This window comes from Carettochelys insculpta, chromosome 17 (assembly GCF_033958435.1).
Source record: "Carettochelys insculpta isolate YL-2023 chromosome 17, ASM3395843v1, whole genome shotgun sequence".
Taxonomy (NCBI): Eukaryota; Metazoa; Chordata; order Testudines; family Carettochelyidae; genus Carettochelys; species Carettochelys insculpta.
This window is the reverse complement of record NC_134153.1, coordinates 8,116,430-8,138,289: the sequence shown is the minus strand read 5'-3', so window position 1 is coordinate 8,138,289 and position 21,860 is coordinate 8,116,430. Positions and strand designations below refer to the sequence as shown.

Here is a 21,860-nt window from a genome sequence, read left to right as displayed (position 1 = left end):
AGCCTCACACTTGGGTACCGAAGTCTGGGGTTTAGGCGCTTAAGTACCGGCAGGGAATTCAGGCTAGCTGTTACTAACTTTCTTTTTTTTGGTAGGTATTGCAGAAAATGAGAGTTTTAAGGAGGATCTTGAAGGAAAATAATTAGGTGGATTTGTGGATGTTTACAGGGAGCCAGCAGCACCAGAGAGTCCTAGAAGCGGGGCGGGTGGGGGACCAGCACCTGAACCGAGGCCCTGCCTTTGTTCTGCCTCTTTCTTCAAGGTCACACCCTTGGTCTGCCTCTCCCAGGTACTGCCTTCATTCTGCCTCTCCCTCAAGATCTCTTCTCCCTCTTGGTTGCCTGCCTGTAAGTCAGGTAGGATGGCATAGCCCTCCCACTTTTAAAAGTGATGAGGCCATGGCCCCCAGTCCTTAACCACCACCCCAGTTCCAGCACCTCTCTGAGGAGGGTTTCCTAAGGGTAAGGGGCAGCATGGGAGAAGTGCAAAGATGCTGTCTGAAAGTGTATCAGCTGAGCACTGGAGGTAGCCAGGTGTTGACAGTGAATGAGAGATGATAGGGAGGGTGGGAGTAGGCCATTCGTTTAGGGTCTTGAAAGTGTAGAGAAGCACCTGATGTCCAATGAAATGGAGAAGAGGAACCAGAGCAGGGATGCAAAGAGAAGGGTGATGTGAGCATAGTAGCGGGCTTGGAAAATGATCTTTGCAGCAACATTCGGAGTGGCTGTGAGCAGAGTGAAGTTGCATTCAATGCTTGGATGGTTTAATGCATACGTATTCTGGGGTTATCCTTCATGTTATAAGGAGGTCTTAAATCATGCATTTAAGTCCTAGCCTAGAAGAGACCCTGGGTGTTTGTACAGGCTTGTGTAGCTTTGATTTGATTTATTTCTTTCCTGCAGATCTCATCATTCGCTTAGAACATCGAGCAAAGGGCCACTCGATAGCCAAACAAACCAAAGTTCCCTGGAAGCAGTTATTTAAAAAGGCCCCTATCTGGTAAGTAAACGTCACGGGCCTGTGTGTTGTGCATGTCAGCCTCCCCTCATGCGGAACCTGGTTTTGTTGTTGTTCCCCCTTCCTTTCATTCTAAAACCTTTGTGCTTTGTTCCTGGAGTTAACTACCATCAGGCATTGCCAAACTCCTCCGGCAGGCAGCAGAACGGTGGGTCTTTCCAAGGGTGCTATTTTACAACTATTTATTTATTAGGAAGTTTTAACAGGTTTACAAATCATTGCCCTGTAAAAATGAGAACCATTATGCCACTAAGCTCATCACTGTGCGGTAACATAATCATCAGCATTGAGCAGCGGTATTCCCATATTACACTATCCAGTCCTCTGTGAATTATACTGTTCAGTGTTTCTGTTTCACGAGAAGTGCTTCTAACAGCCCAGAGTATAAGGCAGGGGCAGGCAAAAAGTGGCTGGATGCAGTTCACCAAGGTTAGACCCCATCAGGACACTAGGTGCATTATTTACCTGCACTTCCATAGGTATATCCACTCCATGGATTGCCATTCTTGGCCAATGAGAGCTGTGGGAAGTGGCACAGACCTGGATGCCCCTTCCCACGGCTCCCATTTGCTGAGGGAACGGTGATCGGCAGCCAATGGTATACCTGCAGGTAAGCAGGTAAATAACATGTCTGATGGCGACCAGAGGCTAATCCTGGTGAACTGCCTCCAGCATGTGGGTCACTTATTTCCCATCCCTGGCATATGGCCATATTCTGAATTTAGAGCGACAAGGCGGGAGAGGTAATATCTTTTCCTGGACCCAATTCTATTAGTGAGAATGGCAAACTTACGAGCTACATGACATTCTTCAAGTCTTTCCATGGTCTGTGGCTCACAAAGTTGTCACTCTCACCGATAGAAGCTGCTACAGTAAAGGGTATTACCTTACCCACCTTGTCTGTCTAATATCCTGGGGCTGACATGGCTGCAACCCCACAGCATATACTCTGGATATGTTGCTCAGAGGACACTCAGTGCTGTATCTTTGCTGTCCTTGGAGACAGAGACCTCCCAAAAATGCCTTTCAATTGTCATGCTGATTTAATAAACTATTTCAGGAGACATGGCATCTTCCTAGTGTGGGGTTCTGCGTTTAATATTCTCCAGGCCAGAGCAGGGGAATGTTTTCACTTTGCTCAATGTGTCTGCCTTGTGGCCATTTAAGGGAAGACAGTGAGAGAAGCCTAGGGACAGGAGCCATGGCTTTAAAGATAGTCAGGGGAGTGGGAGGGAATGGGTAGTGCCCCAGTGTTCTGGAAGAGGTGCAGAGGGTGTGGCTCTGTTGATAATGGGTGTAACATGAAGGTAGTAATCTTCCCTGGTACGCTTGCATTGCGATGTTCTGTCAGATATGGTTCTGCTCAAAACCACCCATGTTATTGTTTAAATGTCAACTCCAGCCCCGCTACTATGCTAGGTTAAGTCAGTGGCTTATTGTTGCCAATACCAGGGCTTGAGTGGACATGCTTGGCAGACAGACACCTAGCAGGACCTAAACGAAATCACTAAGTAGTGCACAAGTTCTGCTGTAATTAAGGAGATAATGGAATCTTCCACCACTCATATGCGTTCCAAGAGTGTGACAGATAGCAGCACTGATTGTATGATAAGCTGATACCGAGTCTCCCTTCAGAGCAGCTTATGGTGAAAGCATCATGGGAATAAGCTGGTGCATTGCCGTATCTTCTTGCCTTGGCAGTCAGCTCGCATTAGTTATGCCAATAAGTTGCAAGAAACTGCCTCAGTGCTAGAGAGGGTTTGTTCATATGCCTGACACCACTGTTTTGAAATAATAACAGAATCCTCTTTTTTATGGAATGTGATCTGTCATCTGGATTGATTCATTTTCCCATTGTGTATTTACAGGGCTGTCATAGTGGCTCAGCTTTCTACAGGCAGCACATTTTTTACCCTCCTCTCCTGGTTGCCAACTTTCTTTAAAGACACTTTTCCCGAGTCCAAGGTAGGCTGACACTGCCACAAAGTGGAGATTCTCAGAGCTCAGTACAAACAAAGGGATGTAGTATTCCCCAGGCATTCACGCAGCTCATGTTAGTATCGGGAACCTTTGCGTTGACGTCATTGATCTCTGGATTAGGCCTGAAGAGAATGGTCCTTTCGCTATCTGAGCTGGGAACACTATGAAGTTGATTTTAGTACCCTTTGCCCCCTACATTTGATTTTGATCGATCTAGTCCTCTTCAGCCTGGTTCTGATAGGTCCGTTCAAATTTTGTCACTTGCCAAGTCTTGCCACAGGTTGCTATCTGAGAAAGTGTCAGGGGGTTAAACTCTCAGTCATTCCATAATGGCAAACTTTCCAGAAGCAGCAGCTTTTGTATTGTCAAAGCATCCTTTGTAGCCAGAAGGTCTAATGCGACCCTCCCCACCCCCCCACAAACACATACAGTTGGGAACTGGACAGGGTGGGCACCTAGGGATTTTGTATGAGTTAGAAAGACGGTGTCAGTATAAGAGGAAAGCTTTTTTTTTGGGGATCACACATTGCTGGCAGGGAGAGAAGGGGGAAGAGGAAGGAGGAATGATTTCTGCGCATATGGCTGTGCTGTTGCCAGTTGCATTTACCCTGATTCTCAAGTGAGGCTCTTGGCAAGCAGGGAGTTCACGCTTGATATATGCAGGAGTCCAGCTATTTAATAGACACTTGTACCTCCCACATGTAAAAACATAAAAATGGCCATGCTGCGTTATACCAAAGATCATTATAAACTAGTATCTTCTGACAATGGCCAATGTCACATGCTTAGAGGGAATAAGCAGAAGACGTGATCCTCAAGTGAGCCATCCCTTGTCATCCATTCTCAGCTTCTGGCAAATAGAGGCTAGGGACACCATCCCTGCCCATCCTGGCTAATAGTCATGGGTGGAGGTATCCTCCATCAACTTTTCTAGTTCTCTTTTGAACCCTCTTATCATCTTGGCCTGCACAACATACTCTAGCAAACTGTTCCTCACGTTGACTGTGCATTGGGTGAAAAAATACTTCCCTTTGCTTGTTTTAAACATGCTGCCTATTCATTTCATTTGGTGACCCCTGGTTCTTGTGTTACAAGAAGGAATAAATAAAACTTCCTTACTGGCTTTCTCCACATCTGTCATGATTTTATAGCTCTCTGTCATAGTCCCCCTTAGTCCTCTGTTTTCCTAGCTGAAAAGTACCAGTGTTTTTAAACTCTCTTCAAAGGCAGTGACAGTTATAGGCCCTGATCAGTGCCATTGTGTGCCTGTAGATTCACCCTTACAGCTTCACACAGACTTCCAGGGCTCTGGTTGCAGGATCTAGCCATACTGTTTAAGCAGCAGTGCTGAGAAATAGCAGGGCCTGCTCCTACTCCTTCCACCACTGTCAACATACAGCTCCCCCTGTCTCCTTTTAGCAGCTCTCCAGCATGGCTTGCTCTTTTCAGAGTTCTGTATGGTTTCTATCCACACTGCTGTGTGGGTGAGGATGACACAGAGCTCACAGATGAGAGCAATTTCAAACAGCCACTAACCTGTGTTTACACAAGGCTTTGTTACTGTTCTGTCATAGCTGAGTCAGAGGCATGAAGTTAGTTGTTACAGTGCTATTTGTCATTACTAATTAGCACACTTTTTTATTGTCAGGGCTCTGAAAAAGACTGCTCTCTGCGCAAATAAATCTGTTTTTTTTTAAACTCGGTTAAAATTCTTCCAAGCTGAGAGCTTCTATTTTTACAAGCCATTCTGCCCACAGAAATCCTAAGATTGTCTGTTCTGTGGTGGTTCTGTCATAGGTGTCCAGAATTTCTGAGGCCTATTTTTATATTCTGTTTATATAGAATTCTATTACTATTTATATGTAGTACTTTTATGAAGGGCTTTATGACGTATATTTATATTGAAATTGTGTATTTATCCAGCAAACATACTGTTATAAAAAGATTGGCAGCACCTCTTATAATAAACTTTTGTAGCAGTGATTTGGTAATTTCACCATCTGTTGTGCATTTAGTTCCTGTGCCCTTGTGTAAAATGCTTGATATAATGTTCCTGCATGGGGCCTCACCTCATACATATTAATAAAATGTGGACTTACTCTATGTGAATTTAAAGGGCTGACAATAATCTTTAATGTGGTAAAACTATGTCACCTACTGGTCAGACATACATGCTGCAGGTGAGCTGTTTTCTTTCTCTGCTAATGGCCAGTCCAGTTAAGAAAATCCTGCACCTTTGGGCCATGTCAGGAAGTGTGCTAGGATTTGAAAAGGGGGCTATATAATAACAATGTGGCATTCTCCTGTGTCCCTCTGTTCTTATTGGATATTTTGGTCCATAAGCTGAAAGGTGCTAAGCAGTGGGAGCAACTGGTGTTCAGTGCTTCTGAAAATCAGACTCTCAATTTCAAACTGTCTAAGCAGTTTAGGAGCCTAAGTTCCATTTTCAAACATGACTAAGGGCTAGATTTTGAAAGGTATTTTAGGTGCCTAACCTCGCAGGTATATGCCTAGGGAGGCTGAAAAAGACATCTGAATGAGTTAGGTTCTTAACTACCATTGAAGTCATTTAGGAGCTTAATCAATTTTGATGATTTGAAAATCCCACTAGACACCTAAATATCTCTGAAAATCTCACTGAAAGCCAGCAGGGCATAGACCTGGGCATTACTGTACTTCGGAAAACTTAACCCTTCATTATCTTCACTTACAGCCACAGTACATTTTCTTGGTTAAAAAACAAAGTCAGATTCTTCTGTTTATCAGTCTTGAAAGCTTAGCCTTGGCTTCAGAAAACCCAGTTGTGTTCCCTTAGCTTCATTGCAATGCTAGCTAATAATACAGTGCCCAAAGTCTGAATTTGGTTAGCAGTTTTGCTGGTGATGCACGAGGCAGGACAGAATATACTCTTTGCATCTTGGCTCTGTGCTGCAGAATCTTGTTTGTAGGGTTGCCAGCTTTCCTAATTGGATTGACCAGATGCCATTGCCAGAGTCTGGTTGGTCCATTTGGGAAAGTTGTCAACCCTGTTTGTTTGCCAGTGAACCCTGGCACTCTTAATTCTCACTGTGATAGCGAGAAATTTGTGCTCCTCTGTCATGGGTGTAAACCCAGTCAGACCTCACGGTTATTAGAATCCACTTATTTATACGACTCCCTATATGGGCACATAAATTACAGACCCGAGGCCCCATCTGTCAGTGCTGCAGAGCTCCATAGAGGATTGGGTAGAGAGTATTACAAGCAAGTGGCTTAATGCTCCTATGTTAGGTGAGCAAGGAATTGGGAGAGACTAAACCCAACCCCGCTCTCCCCTAATTAGCAAATTCATTAGCTGCCAACACATCCTGCTCCAGTAGCAGGAAGTGAATGTTGATTCTCTTCACTTTCCCTGTGAGGATTTTTCTCCCTTTCAGGGCTGGGTGTTTAACGTCGTACCATGGCTGGTTGCAATCCCAACAAGTCTGTTTAGTGGATTCCTGTCCGATCACCTGATCAACCAGGGTAAGAGATCCTTGGGAGTTCACCAGCTCTGTCCTTTTATATGGAAAAGAGGGCCAGATGGGAGGAGCTGATTTGTTGGGAGAAAGCAAGCAGATTTCTGGCCTGGATACATACTGTTCTCTACCCATGCGTAATGCCCTTTGTCGTGTATGGGAATTGTAAGCACCTATCTGAGAACACAATCCGACACTGTGTGGGAAGTTTACCTACTTCTTCTCCCAGCACAAGCCCAAAGCTATCGGTGTTGAACTCATGTCAACTGAAAAATCAGTCACAGCTTAGAATCATAGAATCATAGAAGAGTAGGACTGGAAGGGACCTCGAGAGGCCATCGAGTCCAGCCCCCTGCCCTCATGGCAGGAGCAAGCACTTTCTAGACCATCCCTGAAAGCCATCTATCTAACCTCTTCTTAAATATCTCCAGTGATGGGGTCTAGTTTAAATATTTCCAATCATCTGCCTTTTTCCTTTCAGGGTATAAAACTATCACTGTTCGGAAGTTCATGCAGGTAAGAAAATGAAAGCCTGTGAGAGAAATGTCAGTTATCTGTTAGCACCTATTTTGCATGTCTGTGTAACAGTGGAGATCAGATTAGAGCTCTAGGGAAAGTGGACTTATGGTCTTGGCTACCAAAAAAAAAAAAAAAAACCTTTTATTGAGAGCAGGTAGAACGGTAACCAGCTCTGATGGGAAGGGAAATACAGAAAAACACCCTGACTTTTTCACTGGACTTTAAGAAACCATCACATTTTGCCAGTTTACCTGAGAATGGTGATTTTGTGAATGATTTGGATGGTTTTTATCAGACATGGGGTACGTCTACACTAGGAACTAACTTCAAAGTTAACTTCAAAGTTAAGCACAGCATCGAAGTAGCCAGCAGAGAGTCTACATGCATTTTTTTTTTTTCCTTACTTCAAAGTTAACTTCAAAGTTAACTTCGAAGTAGGGAACCCACCTTTTGAAGTCCTTACTCCATTCCTGGGAATGGAGTGGTGTCCTACTTCGAAGTTTAACTTCCAGGTAAGGTGTGTGTAAATGCTCTACTTCAAAGTTGTACTTCGAAGTAAGCAACTTCAAAGTTATTTCTGTAGTGCAGACACAGCCACGCAGAGCAAGCATGTTTTTTCACACTGACTGACTTCAGGTTTCAGACAAAAGAATGAACAAGAAAAGAATCCCCATGCAAGCGCACAGCCCGTCCACTCTGTAGAATGCTGGATACGTACTGTTCTCTACATGTGTGTAATGCCCTTTGTCATGTATGGGAGTTGTAAGGACCTTTCCAAGGACAGAATCTGACACTGTGTGGGAAGTTTACCTCTCAAACCTTTTTACTCAGGGGCCCCCAACAACTGCATTTGGTTTCTTCTGGGGAGCCGCCATTCTGTAGAGATATACAGAAACCATTCTTTTGTAAATCCTGTGAGTGTACAACAGCAGCTTTGAGTCCTTTGCTCCCCTCTGCCAGCCTGGCAAATCTCCTGCTCTGTTCTCTCAGCGCCTTGCTTTCACTCCCTCTCTCCCGCCCCTGATGCAGCCAGCGGGGCCGAGAACCATAGTGGGCAGGCAGGGCGAGGGGCTCTTGCTCTATGTTCCCAGAGGGGTGAGACCAAGGTGTGGAATGGGTGAGGCCTAGGGAAGACAGCCCTTTGGGCTGCCCCTCTCCACCAGTTGCACCGTGAGGTAGTACCAGTGGCAGCCAGATCTCTGGGTCCCTTTGAAACGCCAGGCCCCTATGCAATTGCTGCCTCCCCCCATTGGCGGTCCTGGATGCACCCAGTCAGTCCTTCTGTCCCTGCAGCGAGGCCACAGTCAGCACCAGGCTGCTGACTGTCCACGTGTGGCCACTTCCTCGGCACTGCTGCTGCCTGGTCCCTCAGCCAAGCAGAGAAGAGCGCGGGGAGACGGGGAAGAAATAGCAACGGGGGGCAGTGACTGGCAAGCGACTAACAGGTCAGGACGTATTTGGGAAATGCTGCTGTCTACCAGCCACCAGGGCCTCTGCCTTCAGAAAGGGTATTCTGCTGTGCAGACAGGCCACCCCCCTAGCAATGCAAAAGCACATCCTAAGAACCCCCTAGTTCTGCATACAGGCCCATAGCCAGACCTTTGTGTTACACAAAGGGACAGACTGTCTGCTGTAGGAGCTGCTCTTTTCACTACCACTCGCTGTGAAACTTTGTGAGTGTTACATTTCTTTTTCCTTCAGGTCATTGGCTCAGGTGTCTCAAGCATCTTTGCCTTGTGCATGGGTCAGACAGCCAGTTTTTGCAAAGCTATCGTATTTGCCTCTGTCTTCATTGGACTTCAGACCTTTAACCACAGGTAACAATTATCATAGTAGGAGTCAACTCCTACCTCTGACAGAGTCCTTTTCATCTGTGGTTCTCCAAACACTTTACACAGACAGCAGTTATCATTATCCATGTTGGGGAAACTGAGTCACAAAGAGGTGAAGTGACTAGCCACAATCACCTAGCTGGCCAATAGGTGAGACAAGAATAGAATTAAATTCTTCAGCGGTTCAGCCTCGTACCCCATCCAATAGGCCACACTGCCTTTACAGTTCCAGAAGCAGTTTAGGCCAAATACTTGGCAGACAAACAGCATCAGTGTTTTATTTGTTACGTGTGGGATTTCTGTTGACCATCTAGTCCAAGGTCAAAGGCGTATCCAGGTTTTACTGAACAGTGACTGTCCATAAAGAAAAAGTGTCTGGAACATGGGTGTCATGTCAGTCGCTGGACAACCAGCTAAATCCTTGCAGCTAAATACCCACAGAAGGGGAACGTTAAATGCACAACATGATTAAAATTCAAGCATTTCTCTCACCACCTCCCCACTTTCTCAGCTTAGCTAAATAGACAGATAAATTCATGGAGGTTAGGTCCACCAATGGCTATTGGCCAGGATGGGTAGGAATGGGGTCCCTAGCCTCAGTTTGTAAGGCTGGAAATGTTTGACAGGAGAGGGATCGTTTGATGATTGCCTGTTCTGTTCACTCCCTCTGGGGCATCTGGCATTGGCCACTGTCAGAACATAGGAGACTGGGCTAGATGGACCTTTGGTCTGACCCAGTGTGGCCATTCTTATGTTCTTAATGTTCTAGTTTTGAAACAGCCGAGCACGGCCACACTGGGGGTAGGGAATGAATACTCTGCTTTGTGGATGGGCCAGTCAGGTTGCTGCAGATCACATCTGAGATGCATTCTGAGATCTGCGTGGGAGTAGTTTCCACAGCATTCCTAGCTAAGCCAGCGTCTAGCAAATTCATTGGCAAATTGACCCCATGGTTTTAAATCTGTCATTTACTTCTGTTTGATTGTCCACTTAGAACTGAGGGTTTCTTCCCAATTTCAGCACACCCGTTGATTTAGTTTTCTTCCTGCCTCAAGCTTTGAGTTAGCCCAGATGCAAAGAAAGGCAGAAGAAAATCCAATGGCTAAAAGCTAAAGCCAGACAAATTCAAATTGGAAACAAGACACGCTTTTTAACCATGAGGACTACTAACTGTTGGATCTAATTGCCAAAGTGAATGTTGTATTCACCTTCTCTTGATGGCTTCCCTTCGAGATGGGATGTCTTTACTCAAACACAAGTTATTGGACTCCATGCACGAGTCACTGAGTAATATTCTGTGGCATGTGATCTGCAGGAGGATAAGACTACATGAGGTAAATCAGGGGTTCTTAAACTTTTTCTTTCTGAACCCCCTGCTTCTCAACACAATAATGAAACTCCAGCCTCCAGCAGTGAGGGAGGACAGGGAGTTGCGCTGGTCTTCAACCACAGGAGGGAGGAACAGCTTGGGGCTTTTGCCCCGTGTTGGGGCTAGAGGCTTCTGCCTGCAGAGTGGTGGGGTGCCAGGCTTCAGCTGTGAGGAGGGGGAGTCATGGGGCCTCAGCCTTATGGAGATGGGGACACTGGGAGTCAGGTCTTCAGCCCCATGAAATGTGGGAGAAGATGCCAGGGCTTGGGGCTTCAGCCTAGTAGGAGGCTAGACTAGATGATCTAAGGTTCCTTCTGGCCTCCAGAGCTATTAAATGAAGCATCAGATATTGGTCACTGCAGAATGCTGGGTTTCATAGACCTGTACTGGCGTACAGCAATACCAAGTTCTCGTCAAGCAGGGAAAAGTATCTTAGCCTTGCTATAGTGAAACTGGCACATTCTAGCAGGCAAAGGATGGACACAGCAAAAGAGAATTTGAATTTCATCCTGATTCCACCTGGTACTTGAAAATGCAACTGTAGCCATCTAACCAGCACTGCATCTGATGTGCTTTCTGGCTAACCTTGAATCCCTTTGCTTCATTGGCTTTGAAGTCTTTACATTCCATTGTGGTTCAATTTTAACCATATACTCATTCTCAGTGTCCTCCTTCTCCCCAAGGATTGGTTAGAACTGGTTCCCTTCATTGAGCAAATCCATGCTTACCATGGGTAAACTCTGAAAAACAATCAAATCTTGCTTCCTAATAAAAGCCTTTCATTTCTCATCTCTTTGTCAACAGTGGCATTTCAGTCAATGTACAGGATCTGGCTCCATCGTGTGCTGGGTTGGTGTTTGGTAAGGAGGCATTTATAATAATTTTTATTTGCATGGAAAATACCTACATATGGGGGAACGACCTGTACACACCAGTCAATGAGGGCAGAATGTGCCTCAGTTCAGGCCGCCCCTTGGCTTTAGTAGGGTTGCAGAGGTATAACAGAAGGTAGAATGTGTTCATAGCCACAACTTGGCTGTCCAGAAAGCTGGTAATGTAAGTGCCACAGCAGCAGTTTTGGCCCATTCTGTATGTCAGAGAGAAATTAACAAAGGGCCAGATTGTTCCCCAAAGTGTTCTGTGGCTTATGTAGCTGAGTGGCTTTTGGGGGGCACATGGCACAGCAGAATGGGGGATGTGGAAGGAGTCCTTTCTCCTCCATGGCATCCGGAGTCATGGGCAGTCTCTGCATCCCACTGGAAGAACAAAACATCCTAAAGGGGATGGGGAGGAGGTGGACCCTGCCCTCTACACACTAGACAGCTAAGCTGCTTTGGTGCGCAATAGGGAAAATATATGCCATGCTGCCTGGAAGGAGTAGCAGGGGGCAAGCTCTCTCTGTGATCTTGGCAGAGAGAATTCCACTTCCCAGCACTCTCTCCCACTCTGCTGCATGGGCGGCTGCAGCTCTACCCTGACACTCACACAGAGGGGCTGTGCTTAGACAAACTGGGCAAGCCCACAGGGAGTCTAAAATCTTGGGAGCAGCACTGCACACCTCCAGCCCTAGCCTTTCAACCCTCAGCCTCTTTCTGTTCTTATTCATGTGCTTCCCCTGCACATGCATGTCCTTGAACTAGTGTAACTCTTGGGCACACACAGGAATCAGGCTATAGGAAGGGATTGTGTATGTGTTAGAACTTCCAGCTGGCACTTCCCCTTGGAAGTTTTGCCTGCCTACAAACTGGAGGCAGAGTGGAAGCCCAGATAACACCATGCACTGAAGTTACTACTCATTGCGAAATGAGCAGCAAATAGCCTATGGTTAGAAGCATCGTGCATAAGTTGATGATGTGATGCAGTGATTTCCTTCTGCTCTTTGCAGGTGTTGCAAATACAGGTGGCGCCCTTTTAGGTAAGGGATTTTCCTGGCATTGTCCTACGTTTGTGGGATCCTGTGGCTCAGTTGACATTAGAGGGTGAGGATCTGGTCTGGCTACGTTTGAGTAATTTCTGCTCTCTCTCTGCATATAGGTGTCATTTGTGTGTACTTAGCTGGGCATCTGATTGAAGCCACTGGTTCCTGGGTTTCCGTTTTCAACCTGGTGGCTACAGTTAATGCCTTGGGGCTCTGTACATTCCTGATCTTTGGAAAGGCCCAAAGGGTGGACACAGACTCTGCATATATAGATCTATAGTCACCGTAAAGATGAGTTCAGTAAACGACGTCTGGTGAAAGGTTTTGGATTGTGATTCCCATGGACCACTGTTGTGCAAATGGTTCTTTGCGAAGAAAATGTTATGTAGAATTTTAAAGAGAAAAAAAGTTATTGAGAGACTATTACGGGCCTGGACTAAAGCCAGAGGAGGAAGGAAATCCAGATTTAAAACTTTGCTCAGGGGACAGCTGATAGACCCCAGCTTGAATTTGAATTCACTGGTGACTGAACAAAGCAGCTGATATCCTATGGTGAACTCCTTGGTGGCTGTCTGCAAATTCCTAATGCGGAAGTATCCAGGAAATGCCGTACCAGGTGACACTAAGAGGTGCCTGAGCGGAAGACTCAGAAGAGAGTCCAAGGACTGAAAGGCTCTTTGGGAGTGAGCCCCTTCATCTGGAGAGATTGTCCCTCCAGGACAGCGCTGAGGCACCTGAGCAGTGTGGGAGCCCTCCATGCAGTTGTCCCACCTGTTCTGTGGGTGGGGAGAGAGCTCCTATCTCCTTTCATCAACACTAGATTAACGTAATAATACCAGGGACTGCCCTTAGCTTGCCCTTGTGTGCGTTAGTATTGTGGTATAGATAACAGGTACGATCAGGGGGTTCAGAGTTGTTTTGTCGTATGCTGCGAATGTGTATCAAGGTTGGCTCGATGGACAATGGATCCATAATATCAAGTGTGCTCTGTTTTGCTAGTCTGTTCCCAGTAAGCGGAGGAGACTGGTGTGGGGATTTTGGAGGGGGACACTGGCCACAGGCCCTGGCCTTGCCCCTGCCCCCTGCTCTGCCCATGTCCCACTCATTCCCTGCTCATTCCCCACCTTGCCTCTCCCCTTCCTGCCACACCCATTTCCAAACCAGGCTTCTTCCCTTTTCATCCCAGCTCTGCCCTGCATGCCTATTCCATGGCAGTGCTGCACCACTTCCAATAAGTGTGGGTCAGTCCCCCTCCCCTGGAGTAATGTGGCCTGAACTGCTCTGGGGCCATACCACTCTGGGTGAGGGGTGGGACTGTCCCCACACTCACTAGCAGGGTGGGTGTGGAGGGTGCATGTGGCCCCTTATGCACCTGCCAAATGTTGCCTGTGCCAGTATGCATTGAAAGGAATGCAGGAGACATTCCAAAGCACCTGAAAATAGCACGTTATGCATTTGCACGAGTTGCAGGGCTCGTTTCTGCATTCTGGATCCATACTGCTACATGCTCACCAAAGGGGTTACTCTGCCTCAGCAATACAAGCTTTTGAGCCTGAATGCATTAAGTTGTTCATACGTTTTGACTTTAAATGCCAAAAAGCCTTAGTCCATTTTAAGCTCTAAAGAGGTGACTCCGCAAACTGTCTGCAGTGGTCCTCTCACTGCAATCAATGAGAGTTCCACGTGCGGGACGATTAACAGACTGCAAGTTTGTTTTGTTAGGGCTTATTTTAAATACGAATGTTCACGTTGAATTACTAAATGTCTTCTCCCTGCCCCATTCTTATAGCTTATGCAAAGTCTATGGGGTTCTGTTCAACATTTGTGTTTTAAAAAAATGTACTTGTGAAGAGAAGGAGCTGGGGACAATTTTTCAAAGGAACCTCAAACTAACATGTTGGTTTTAAGTTTCAGTCCTATGCCCCAATCTGTGACAGAGAATTGGCCTTTTGAGTCACTCATGACTCTGCATCAAGACACCTAGTGACCGAACTGCTTCGGCACTTATGCCATTGTCTGTTGAGGTGGCTGGTTGCCACGACATACAAGAGTGACTTACAGGATTTCAGGACTAGGCATACACTGGTCTAAATCACTGTCACTGCATAGCAGAAATGGCAATTTTCACCAGCCGCCAAAGCTGCACTCAGGAAAAAGTTGTAGGTGTGAAATTTGCAGGCTCAGATTCAAGGTCCAGATTCATGTAAGCTTATTTATTAAAATAATTATACACAAAAACAGAGTCAAATGAATGTGTAAAATTGACACCAGTATTACATACTTGTCTATCAGCAACAGGTGCCCTTTTAAACAAGAATATAACCCCCATCTTTGTTTCTAAATATTAACTTTTATTAAATGAAACAAAACAAAAAGCTCGATCACAACAGTAACGTAATAATAGAATAAAATATAAGATCATTTTGTGGCGGAGGATGGAAATAATTTAAATTCAGCAATCTGAATTACTCCATTATCCACACAAAGATAATAATTCTCAGCATCCTGCTTTGGAATGGATGCGTGTACTTAAAATGAAAGAATCCTGCATCTTTCAGTTTTACTTAAAATAGACACCAGCCTCCTGGAGGGGAAAAAAAACTTTCAGTTACAGAAAAGTAAATCCCCACAGCTGCTAAATATTTTTAATGACTATTGAAGCCAATTTTTCAAATGTTAAGAGATTTGACAACATATACAGATCAGGAGATTGCAAGCAAAATGGCCAGGTGTGCAGGCAATCATGGTAACTTGCACATATAAAGTAGGCATACACACTTCTGTGCATATAGTTCTATACCTGAGTGTTTGCAAATTAGGCCCTAATTAACTGGGAGGGAGGAACATTAGCTCTGGGGCAAAGCCAAAACTTAACACTGTGCTCCTGGGGGAATTCTGCACCAAAAAAATTAAAAATTCTCCAGACAATATTTTAAAATTTTGCATATTTTATTTGTGAAAATAGCTCAATAAAATCACACCGGTTTCAATTATTTTGAAAGTTTATTTAATGGGAGTGGGGAGCACTGGAGCAAATCCCCAAACCCCATCTCTGTAACAGTAATGTGGCTAGGTTTGGCCGTTTAATTCTAGTTATTAGTCAGCAAATACATGTAGCATATTTTCAGTGCTACATCATAAGCAATTTGTAGAGCAAATGCGGGCTGGGGAATCAAACTCACAGTTTATGTTGGCTACTGACAAGCTCCAGAAGGGTCAGTAGCAAACAGTTCATGGAGCACATTTTGATAGAAAAATGTTCAATCCAAGAATACAGACCATTTCTACTAACTAAAGCACAATAAGCATTTATAAGGCAATACACTAAACCCTTGATATATGCAGCTTCAAGTTGTGCATAACTCACTTGAATGTGAGTAAAAGCACAGCTTGAAGCTGCTCTGTGGACCCTTCTCCCCACCTTCCCCCCAGCGGTGCTGCTGTCAGACTGACTGCCATGCCACTGGGAGAAGGCAGGGAGAAGCAGCCAGGAAACTGACCAGCCCTGGTGGGCTGGTCTGTTTCCCAGCACCTGCAAGCCGAGGGGTGCTGGTTCCTCCCCCACCCTGCCAACTTGTGTGAAAAATTGAGTGACATGGGGGTTGCAACCCCTGTGTAACTTGAGGGTTTACTGTATTGTTCTTTGTATCACTCTAGCAATATAAAGGAACCTTAAAACTTTTACACTTATGTTACGTTCATGGGGGATTTCACAAAGACAATAGGAACAATTCATTAAGCAGCCAAGCAGCTACATTTTGCTGTGCCTGAGGGGACAGAGCCTGTCCCATGCTTGTCTCTTCAGAAACAACCCAAAAACCTGCCCCTCAAGGCTAAGTATGCTGCAGTCATGAGAGAAAGGGACAGAGTATCTCTCTCATGCATGACTGCCCGGTCCACCTGCCTCTACCCAAATCAACTTGCCTGTGCTGTCAGAGTGGGGCATGTGACTGCTCTTCCACCTTCCCTTTGCGTCCCCATCAAAAGTCGTTCTTCTGCAGGGAAGCAAAGAAATCTCCAGGGGCCATAAATTCTGTGCTTGTACAGTGATGCAGAATTCTCCTAGGAGTACTGAAACAGCCTCAATATAAATGACTTCATAACAAAGTGACATTCTCTCCTCTGCATGTTAATCATAGTCCTGTAAGAATGCCTCATAGGATTTACCTTCCTTGAAGAAAGACTTAGTTAGCCACGTAGATTGGTTAGATATCCCTTTATTTTGTTGTTCGCTTAAGTGTGAAGTTACTGTGTTCGGCACTAACCAAGTAGGAAACTAAATTGTCCTGGTGTATTTTACCCATCATAGATAGATCACCTTCAGCTGGGAGTGTGCTGTAAAGAACACTCTTTTGTCTTGCTTATAGGTTCATAAAGATTCCAACAGAGGGAGCTGTTAGATTTGGGATGTGTCAATTCATGACAAGCATGTTGACTTGGTTCTGAAAATCTGGTACCAATAATACAAATGGGAGTTGAGTTTCCTCAGTTCGGGCTGTCCAGGACACCAGCAGGAATGCTTCTTGCTGAAGTTTCTGACCCCTGTTATTCATATCAAAAGAAACAACAAGAAGTCCTGTGGCACCTTATAGACTAATAGATATTTTGTAGCATAAGTTTTCAAGGGCAAACACCTGCTTCAGCAGATGCGTAAGTATGCATGATATGCATGATGCATATCAACAGAGACATCATTCCCTAGGCCTCATGATTTCTCATTATCTTTCTCTTTTCATGTGCATTCTCAGCCATTCAACAGTAAACTCTTTCATATCTGGCATTCTATCATCCAGAACTCTTAAGTAACTGGCATTTTAACCATAAGCAAATTTTAGTTACATTTTCCTTAAGTACAGTAAAAACAAATAAATACAGCATATACGATATAAGTGTACAGTTTACAATCCTGAGGTTGTTGGTACATAAAGTACTCTGCATGCATTTTTGTTTGTTTCTTAATAGCTAATCTTGTTTTTCTTTAGTGTTATGCATTGCTGGGTGTACCTCTATTTTTCAGAGTATTTGAATATCCAGCAACCTCTCAGTCCTGGGGCTGCTGGATAAAAAGAGTTTACTGTACAATGGTATAAGAAGGATGCCTAGAAAAAATTTAATGGAGGTAGAAATAGCTTTAAAAGATATTTGAAGCCTGGTTCAATTTAAAAAAAAAAACATCACTGAAGATCACAGAATCCATCAGCTGCAAGATCCTTTTTATTCCCTGCAGTGCTATGGTAGCTGGCGTGAAGTGTGAAACTGTGATTATGTCTACACTAGCCTGGAAGATTGACCTGCTCAGGGTTGATCTTCCAGGGTTTGATTTCACATGTCAAGTAGGGATGTGTGAAATTGACTTCTCAGGGACACAAGGCGTAAGGAAGGTTGATGGGAGAAACCCTCCTGTAGACCTTCCTCAGAAAGGACGGCCAAGTAAGCCAAGAACAGACACGCTGATTCTACCTACACAATTATCATAGTTAGAATTATGTATCTGCAGTCAACTTACTTTGCCTAGTGTAGAAATACCTTTGTGTCTTCAGGAAATGTGGTGAAGAAGTGGTTTGCAAAGCCACTGAATTCCTTTGTAACCTTACAATGTCTGGGTCCCTAAGTGAGGCTGTTTTGTTATTATGCCCACAATCATTTGAAATCTCGTCAATTAAGCTATTTTGAGCTACAAAAGCTCTAAATGTCCTGGGACCTACCTAAGCGATTGCCTCCTTCCTGGTGATATATTGTCACCATGTGAAGCCTTATTGACATCAGAGTGAGTGAGATGTCTTAGAGCCCTGGACTTTTACAACTACCTTTCTCCACAAGGTTGCAACCAGAGGTGAAGATAAGTGGATGCACAGCTTGGGCAAGACGTGGCTGAGCTGCAGCAAAAGCCAGGATGGAGCTATTTAAAGAGCTGTCAGGGACCTGGATTTCAATAGGACAGTGTAACAGTTTGAAGTTAATTTCACCCCGGCTGTAACTACATGAATTTACCAGCATTCCTATCCAGGTTTTTGCTCTTGCCGTGGGGATAAGGGTGGTGGGTTGGGCTGGTTAAAAGGGCTGGGACTCTGCAATTACTCCTCCCATGCACACACTGTCCAGTGGATTGCTGTGGTGTGGTGCACTAGATCTGGAGGGGTGGAGGAATGACAGGAATATGTGGAAATTGTCTGGGGCAAGTTTAGTGTATGGCACAGGCCCACAGAACATTGGGCGGATGCTCTCATTACAGGTTTTATACATCTAAATAAATAAATACATTTAAACAGAGTAAGCAAAACCTAAGAAGATGGGATCTGACTATCCTAGAGCACTTTTCTACTCCCTAGTTTCTGTGATATTGAACATTTGTTTCCTTTCAGCAAAATCAGAGGCAAAGCCTGTTGGATCCAATGGAACAGCTGACCTCCAGGGACTTTGGGGCAGGTTCTACAAAGGGCAGCTCAGATCCAGGGCTAGAAACCAAGCAAATAACCACCATTCATTGCAGCTGCTGCATGTCAAGCAATGAGGAATTTCCCATTTCAAATCTGACTGCAATAATGAAGATGTGGATGTTTATTAAAGTCTTTCACTTTCACTACCTTGTCATTAAAAGCGGGGGTGGAGTGAGACGCAGCCAAGGGCTTCAAAATTCATTCAGACAGCTTGAATTTAATCTTCTTACTTCTCTATATTTGTTAATTGGCTTAAATTCATCTTGCCCCTTTCGATTTTTTTCTTTTAATCATTTGTCCGCAGTGAAAGATTTGTCCTCTGGGTGTTGCTAACCTAAGAAAATCAAGGCCATCACCTTGATCAGAGGCTATATGCCTGGCTGTTTATCCTAATGAATATTTTCCCCTGTACTAAAAGGAAAATTAACCACTACAGGTTGAACCTCTCCAATCCAGAATTCTCTCCTCTGCCAATATCTGTGGTCTGGCATGATTTTAGTTAGCCAGATGACCGCTTATAATAGGTGTGGCCAAGTTTCCTGTGGTCCCATAAAATGTGTTTACAGCAACCAGTCTGAGCTCTCAGTGTTCTGTGGTGTTGTTTAGCTGTAATTTACCTCAAATATCTTCTAAAAGCTAAGTAAGCAGTGGATGTGTTGGTAATGCTGCTAGATAATATTGACTGCCCAGGGTCTGGCAAATTCTCTTGTCCAACAATGGTATCAGTTCTCGAGGGTGCCAGATGAGAGAGGTTCAACATGTATAGTGGTTGATGACCATGGACAGACATGGGCCCTGATCCTACAATGTGATCCGTTCAAGCAGTGCATGGAATTCACTTTCTCTTTGCAGTCTGATTCCACTTCTGTCCTCTTTCTGTTTTATCCTTTTAGAGGGCAAGCTCTTCAGGGCACAGATAGCTCCTAGTACAATGAGGTCTTAATCTTTGTTATTAGCATCAGGAGATAACGTAACGATAATATTGTATATACTAATGCAACATGCAAGTAACACTGCAAATAATACTATAATATACACATAATAAAAATCATATTTAAAAACTGGACTTTAATGAATGGGCAGAACTCTTTGGCCAATCAGATCACATTGCAGGATTGGGGAGCTGGTAATTTTTATTCCAAACATGAATGGAAAATTTTCCCTTTAGTCCTTAGAAAGACCTTTAAACTACTGTCTCTTTTTATATGGGAGTTTCCTTTCCTAAATGCTTCTGTGACTCAGATACCTAAATTCCACTAATACCCGATTACATTTAAGTCCCTAAATCACTTCTTAAGTGCTTGCAAAAATTTTATTCAACTCTCCCAATTGTTGTAAAGGATTATAAAAATATGTAATGAGTTCTGTTTGATTGTGCAAGCGACGGCTGGAAGAGATTTAACTAATCATAGGAATCCCTTCCCAAACCTCTGTCTGCCATTTTACATAATTGGCCACCAGTGCAATTTACTGACAAGTCCCTGTCTGGCATGCAACTGAAAACTTTGCATAATCGCCTGATGCATTTCATTAACTATTCTCTAATAAATAGTTTTTAATTTCAGCTCTCAAGGAAAAATTCATGCCAATTTCATGGGGGACGGTAGACTAGTACACATGTAGCAATTATCTGTGTAAGAATTTAACACAAAGAATTCTAAACCTAGCAGAGCAGAGCCTGCATTCTCATTCATGGAAAACAGTTAGCGGTTAACAGGGGATTTTCCAGTGAAATCATTGAACTTGTCGCAGCTGTTAACTTCCTTTCATGTTTGTTCTCCCCTATCACGTCCCCTATAAAAACACTAATTTATAATCCCTCATGTGTGCATGTCAGGGCAAAAGCGAGGGGAACATGTCCATAAAAATTATCCTTGGGCCACTAAAAGGCCTGGTTTGGGGCCTTGTGCGAGGCTAATTGGAACAAACAGCGCAACTTTTTTGTGAGAAGTGACAGTTCCTCACTGAAAAATGTGGGGTTTCATGGCCTGCCGATTTGTTCTGAACAAAGTGGTTGATTCTGCTGTTTCTTGTGCTGCTCCTATCCCTGTCTAACTCCAGTGGCCTCAAAGTGGTTACTCTTGATTTGTGGTCACTCTTGTTGTACAGCAAGGTACCTGGGAGGAAAATCATGCCTATAAACTCTGTCCTTTAAATCTTCCTGCACTGCTGCTTTCTCTTCATGACAGGTTGTGTTGCCTTACACTGTAGACTCATTGCTTGCCTGCCTCTAGTGGTACTTAGCCTGCATTTCCTAGTCATGTCCAAAGAGCTGTTATTGCATGCTCTGGGAATCATCTCAGCTCTGCATCAGTGCCAGGATGGATCTCAGGTCTTGGTTCCTGGCAGTTGTGCAAGCCTCTTCATGTCATTCTGCTCTTGGAAACAAAGCCAGATGTCTGAAACCAATGCAGCTAGGTAGCCATTTTGAATATGGTTCTAACTGCTCATGGACCACTCCCACACCCAACTCTCCCACCCCTCTGCTCAGGTCCCTCTCAGCACCTTCTCTGTTTGCTCTGGCCCTGTCTTCTCCTGCCAGTCCGTCAGGTTCCCACATCCCTCATCCATTCATGTCACTTGGTAGCTGATGAGTGTATGTGGGGCCTGCCCCCATTGGCATCATCGGCGAGAACCCACTGGTTTCCATGGCAGCAGCACCAGGCCCTAAGCCACAATATTCAGAGTACAATGGTTGTAAACAGGTGGAAAGGTCCCACATCTTGCTCCCCCCCCAGCTCTACTGTGCCTTACCCCACTGCCCTGCTTCACCAAAACCACCTCTTCCAAGCAACTTGATCCAGGATATTACTGGGGGTGTGGGGAGAGGCTGGTGTGGGGCAGTAGCAGGGGGGCAACCCAGCAGCCTGCAGTGCTCTGCTCCCCTGAGCTCATGTCACTTTGGGGGAGTGGAGATGGTGGTAAAGTGGATCAGGCTGATGTGTGCATCACTTCACTTCCCATGGCTCCCACCACTGCAGTGAGTGCATGGGGCCTGACCCCTGATGCTTTCCCCAGCCTGCCCCCCAGTAATCCCCTGGGTTGCTCTGGCCCCTGTGGTTTAAACTCCATCTGGGGGACTATCCTGTCCATAATACAGTTGGGATGGCCACTATGCCCCCCCAAGCATGGGGCTTGGAGCAGGTGACCTGAACCATCCTATGGATGGGACAGCTCTGGTACTGGGATCTTGAGCTCTTCGATGTAGTAATAACCCCTAAAAAAGGAGGTGAATGGGAGCGGCCCAGTTTGCAGATGATACAAATATACTTCAAGAGCGTACAGATCAAA

The 21,860-nt window shown here is 44.9% G+C and overlaps 1 protein-coding gene across 1 annotated transcript in view; it reads left to right on the top strand.

Annotated features, from left to right (window-relative positions):
- SLC17A9 (solute carrier family 17 member 9) overlaps nucleotides 1-12,412 on the top strand; it is a 30,884-nt gene extending 18,472 nt beyond the window's left edge. Inside the window, exons 6-13 of the mRNA XM_075011947.1 lie at nucleotides 903-999; nucleotides 2,886-2,982; nucleotides 6,414-6,501; nucleotides 6,976-7,010; nucleotides 8,715-8,830; nucleotides 11,019-11,074; nucleotides 12,100-12,129; nucleotides 12,249-12,412. Of these exons, the coding sequence (XP_074868048.1) occupies nucleotides 903-999; nucleotides 2,886-2,982; nucleotides 6,414-6,501; nucleotides 6,976-7,010; nucleotides 8,715-8,830; nucleotides 11,019-11,074; nucleotides 12,100-12,129; nucleotides 12,249-12,412 (683 nt within the window). The remainder of the gene's footprint in view (nucleotides 1-902; nucleotides 1,000-2,885; nucleotides 2,983-6,413; nucleotides 6,502-6,975; nucleotides 7,011-8,714; nucleotides 8,831-11,018; nucleotides 11,075-12,099; nucleotides 12,130-12,248) is intronic.
- Nucleotides 12,413-21,860: the final 9,448 nt, after the last annotated feature.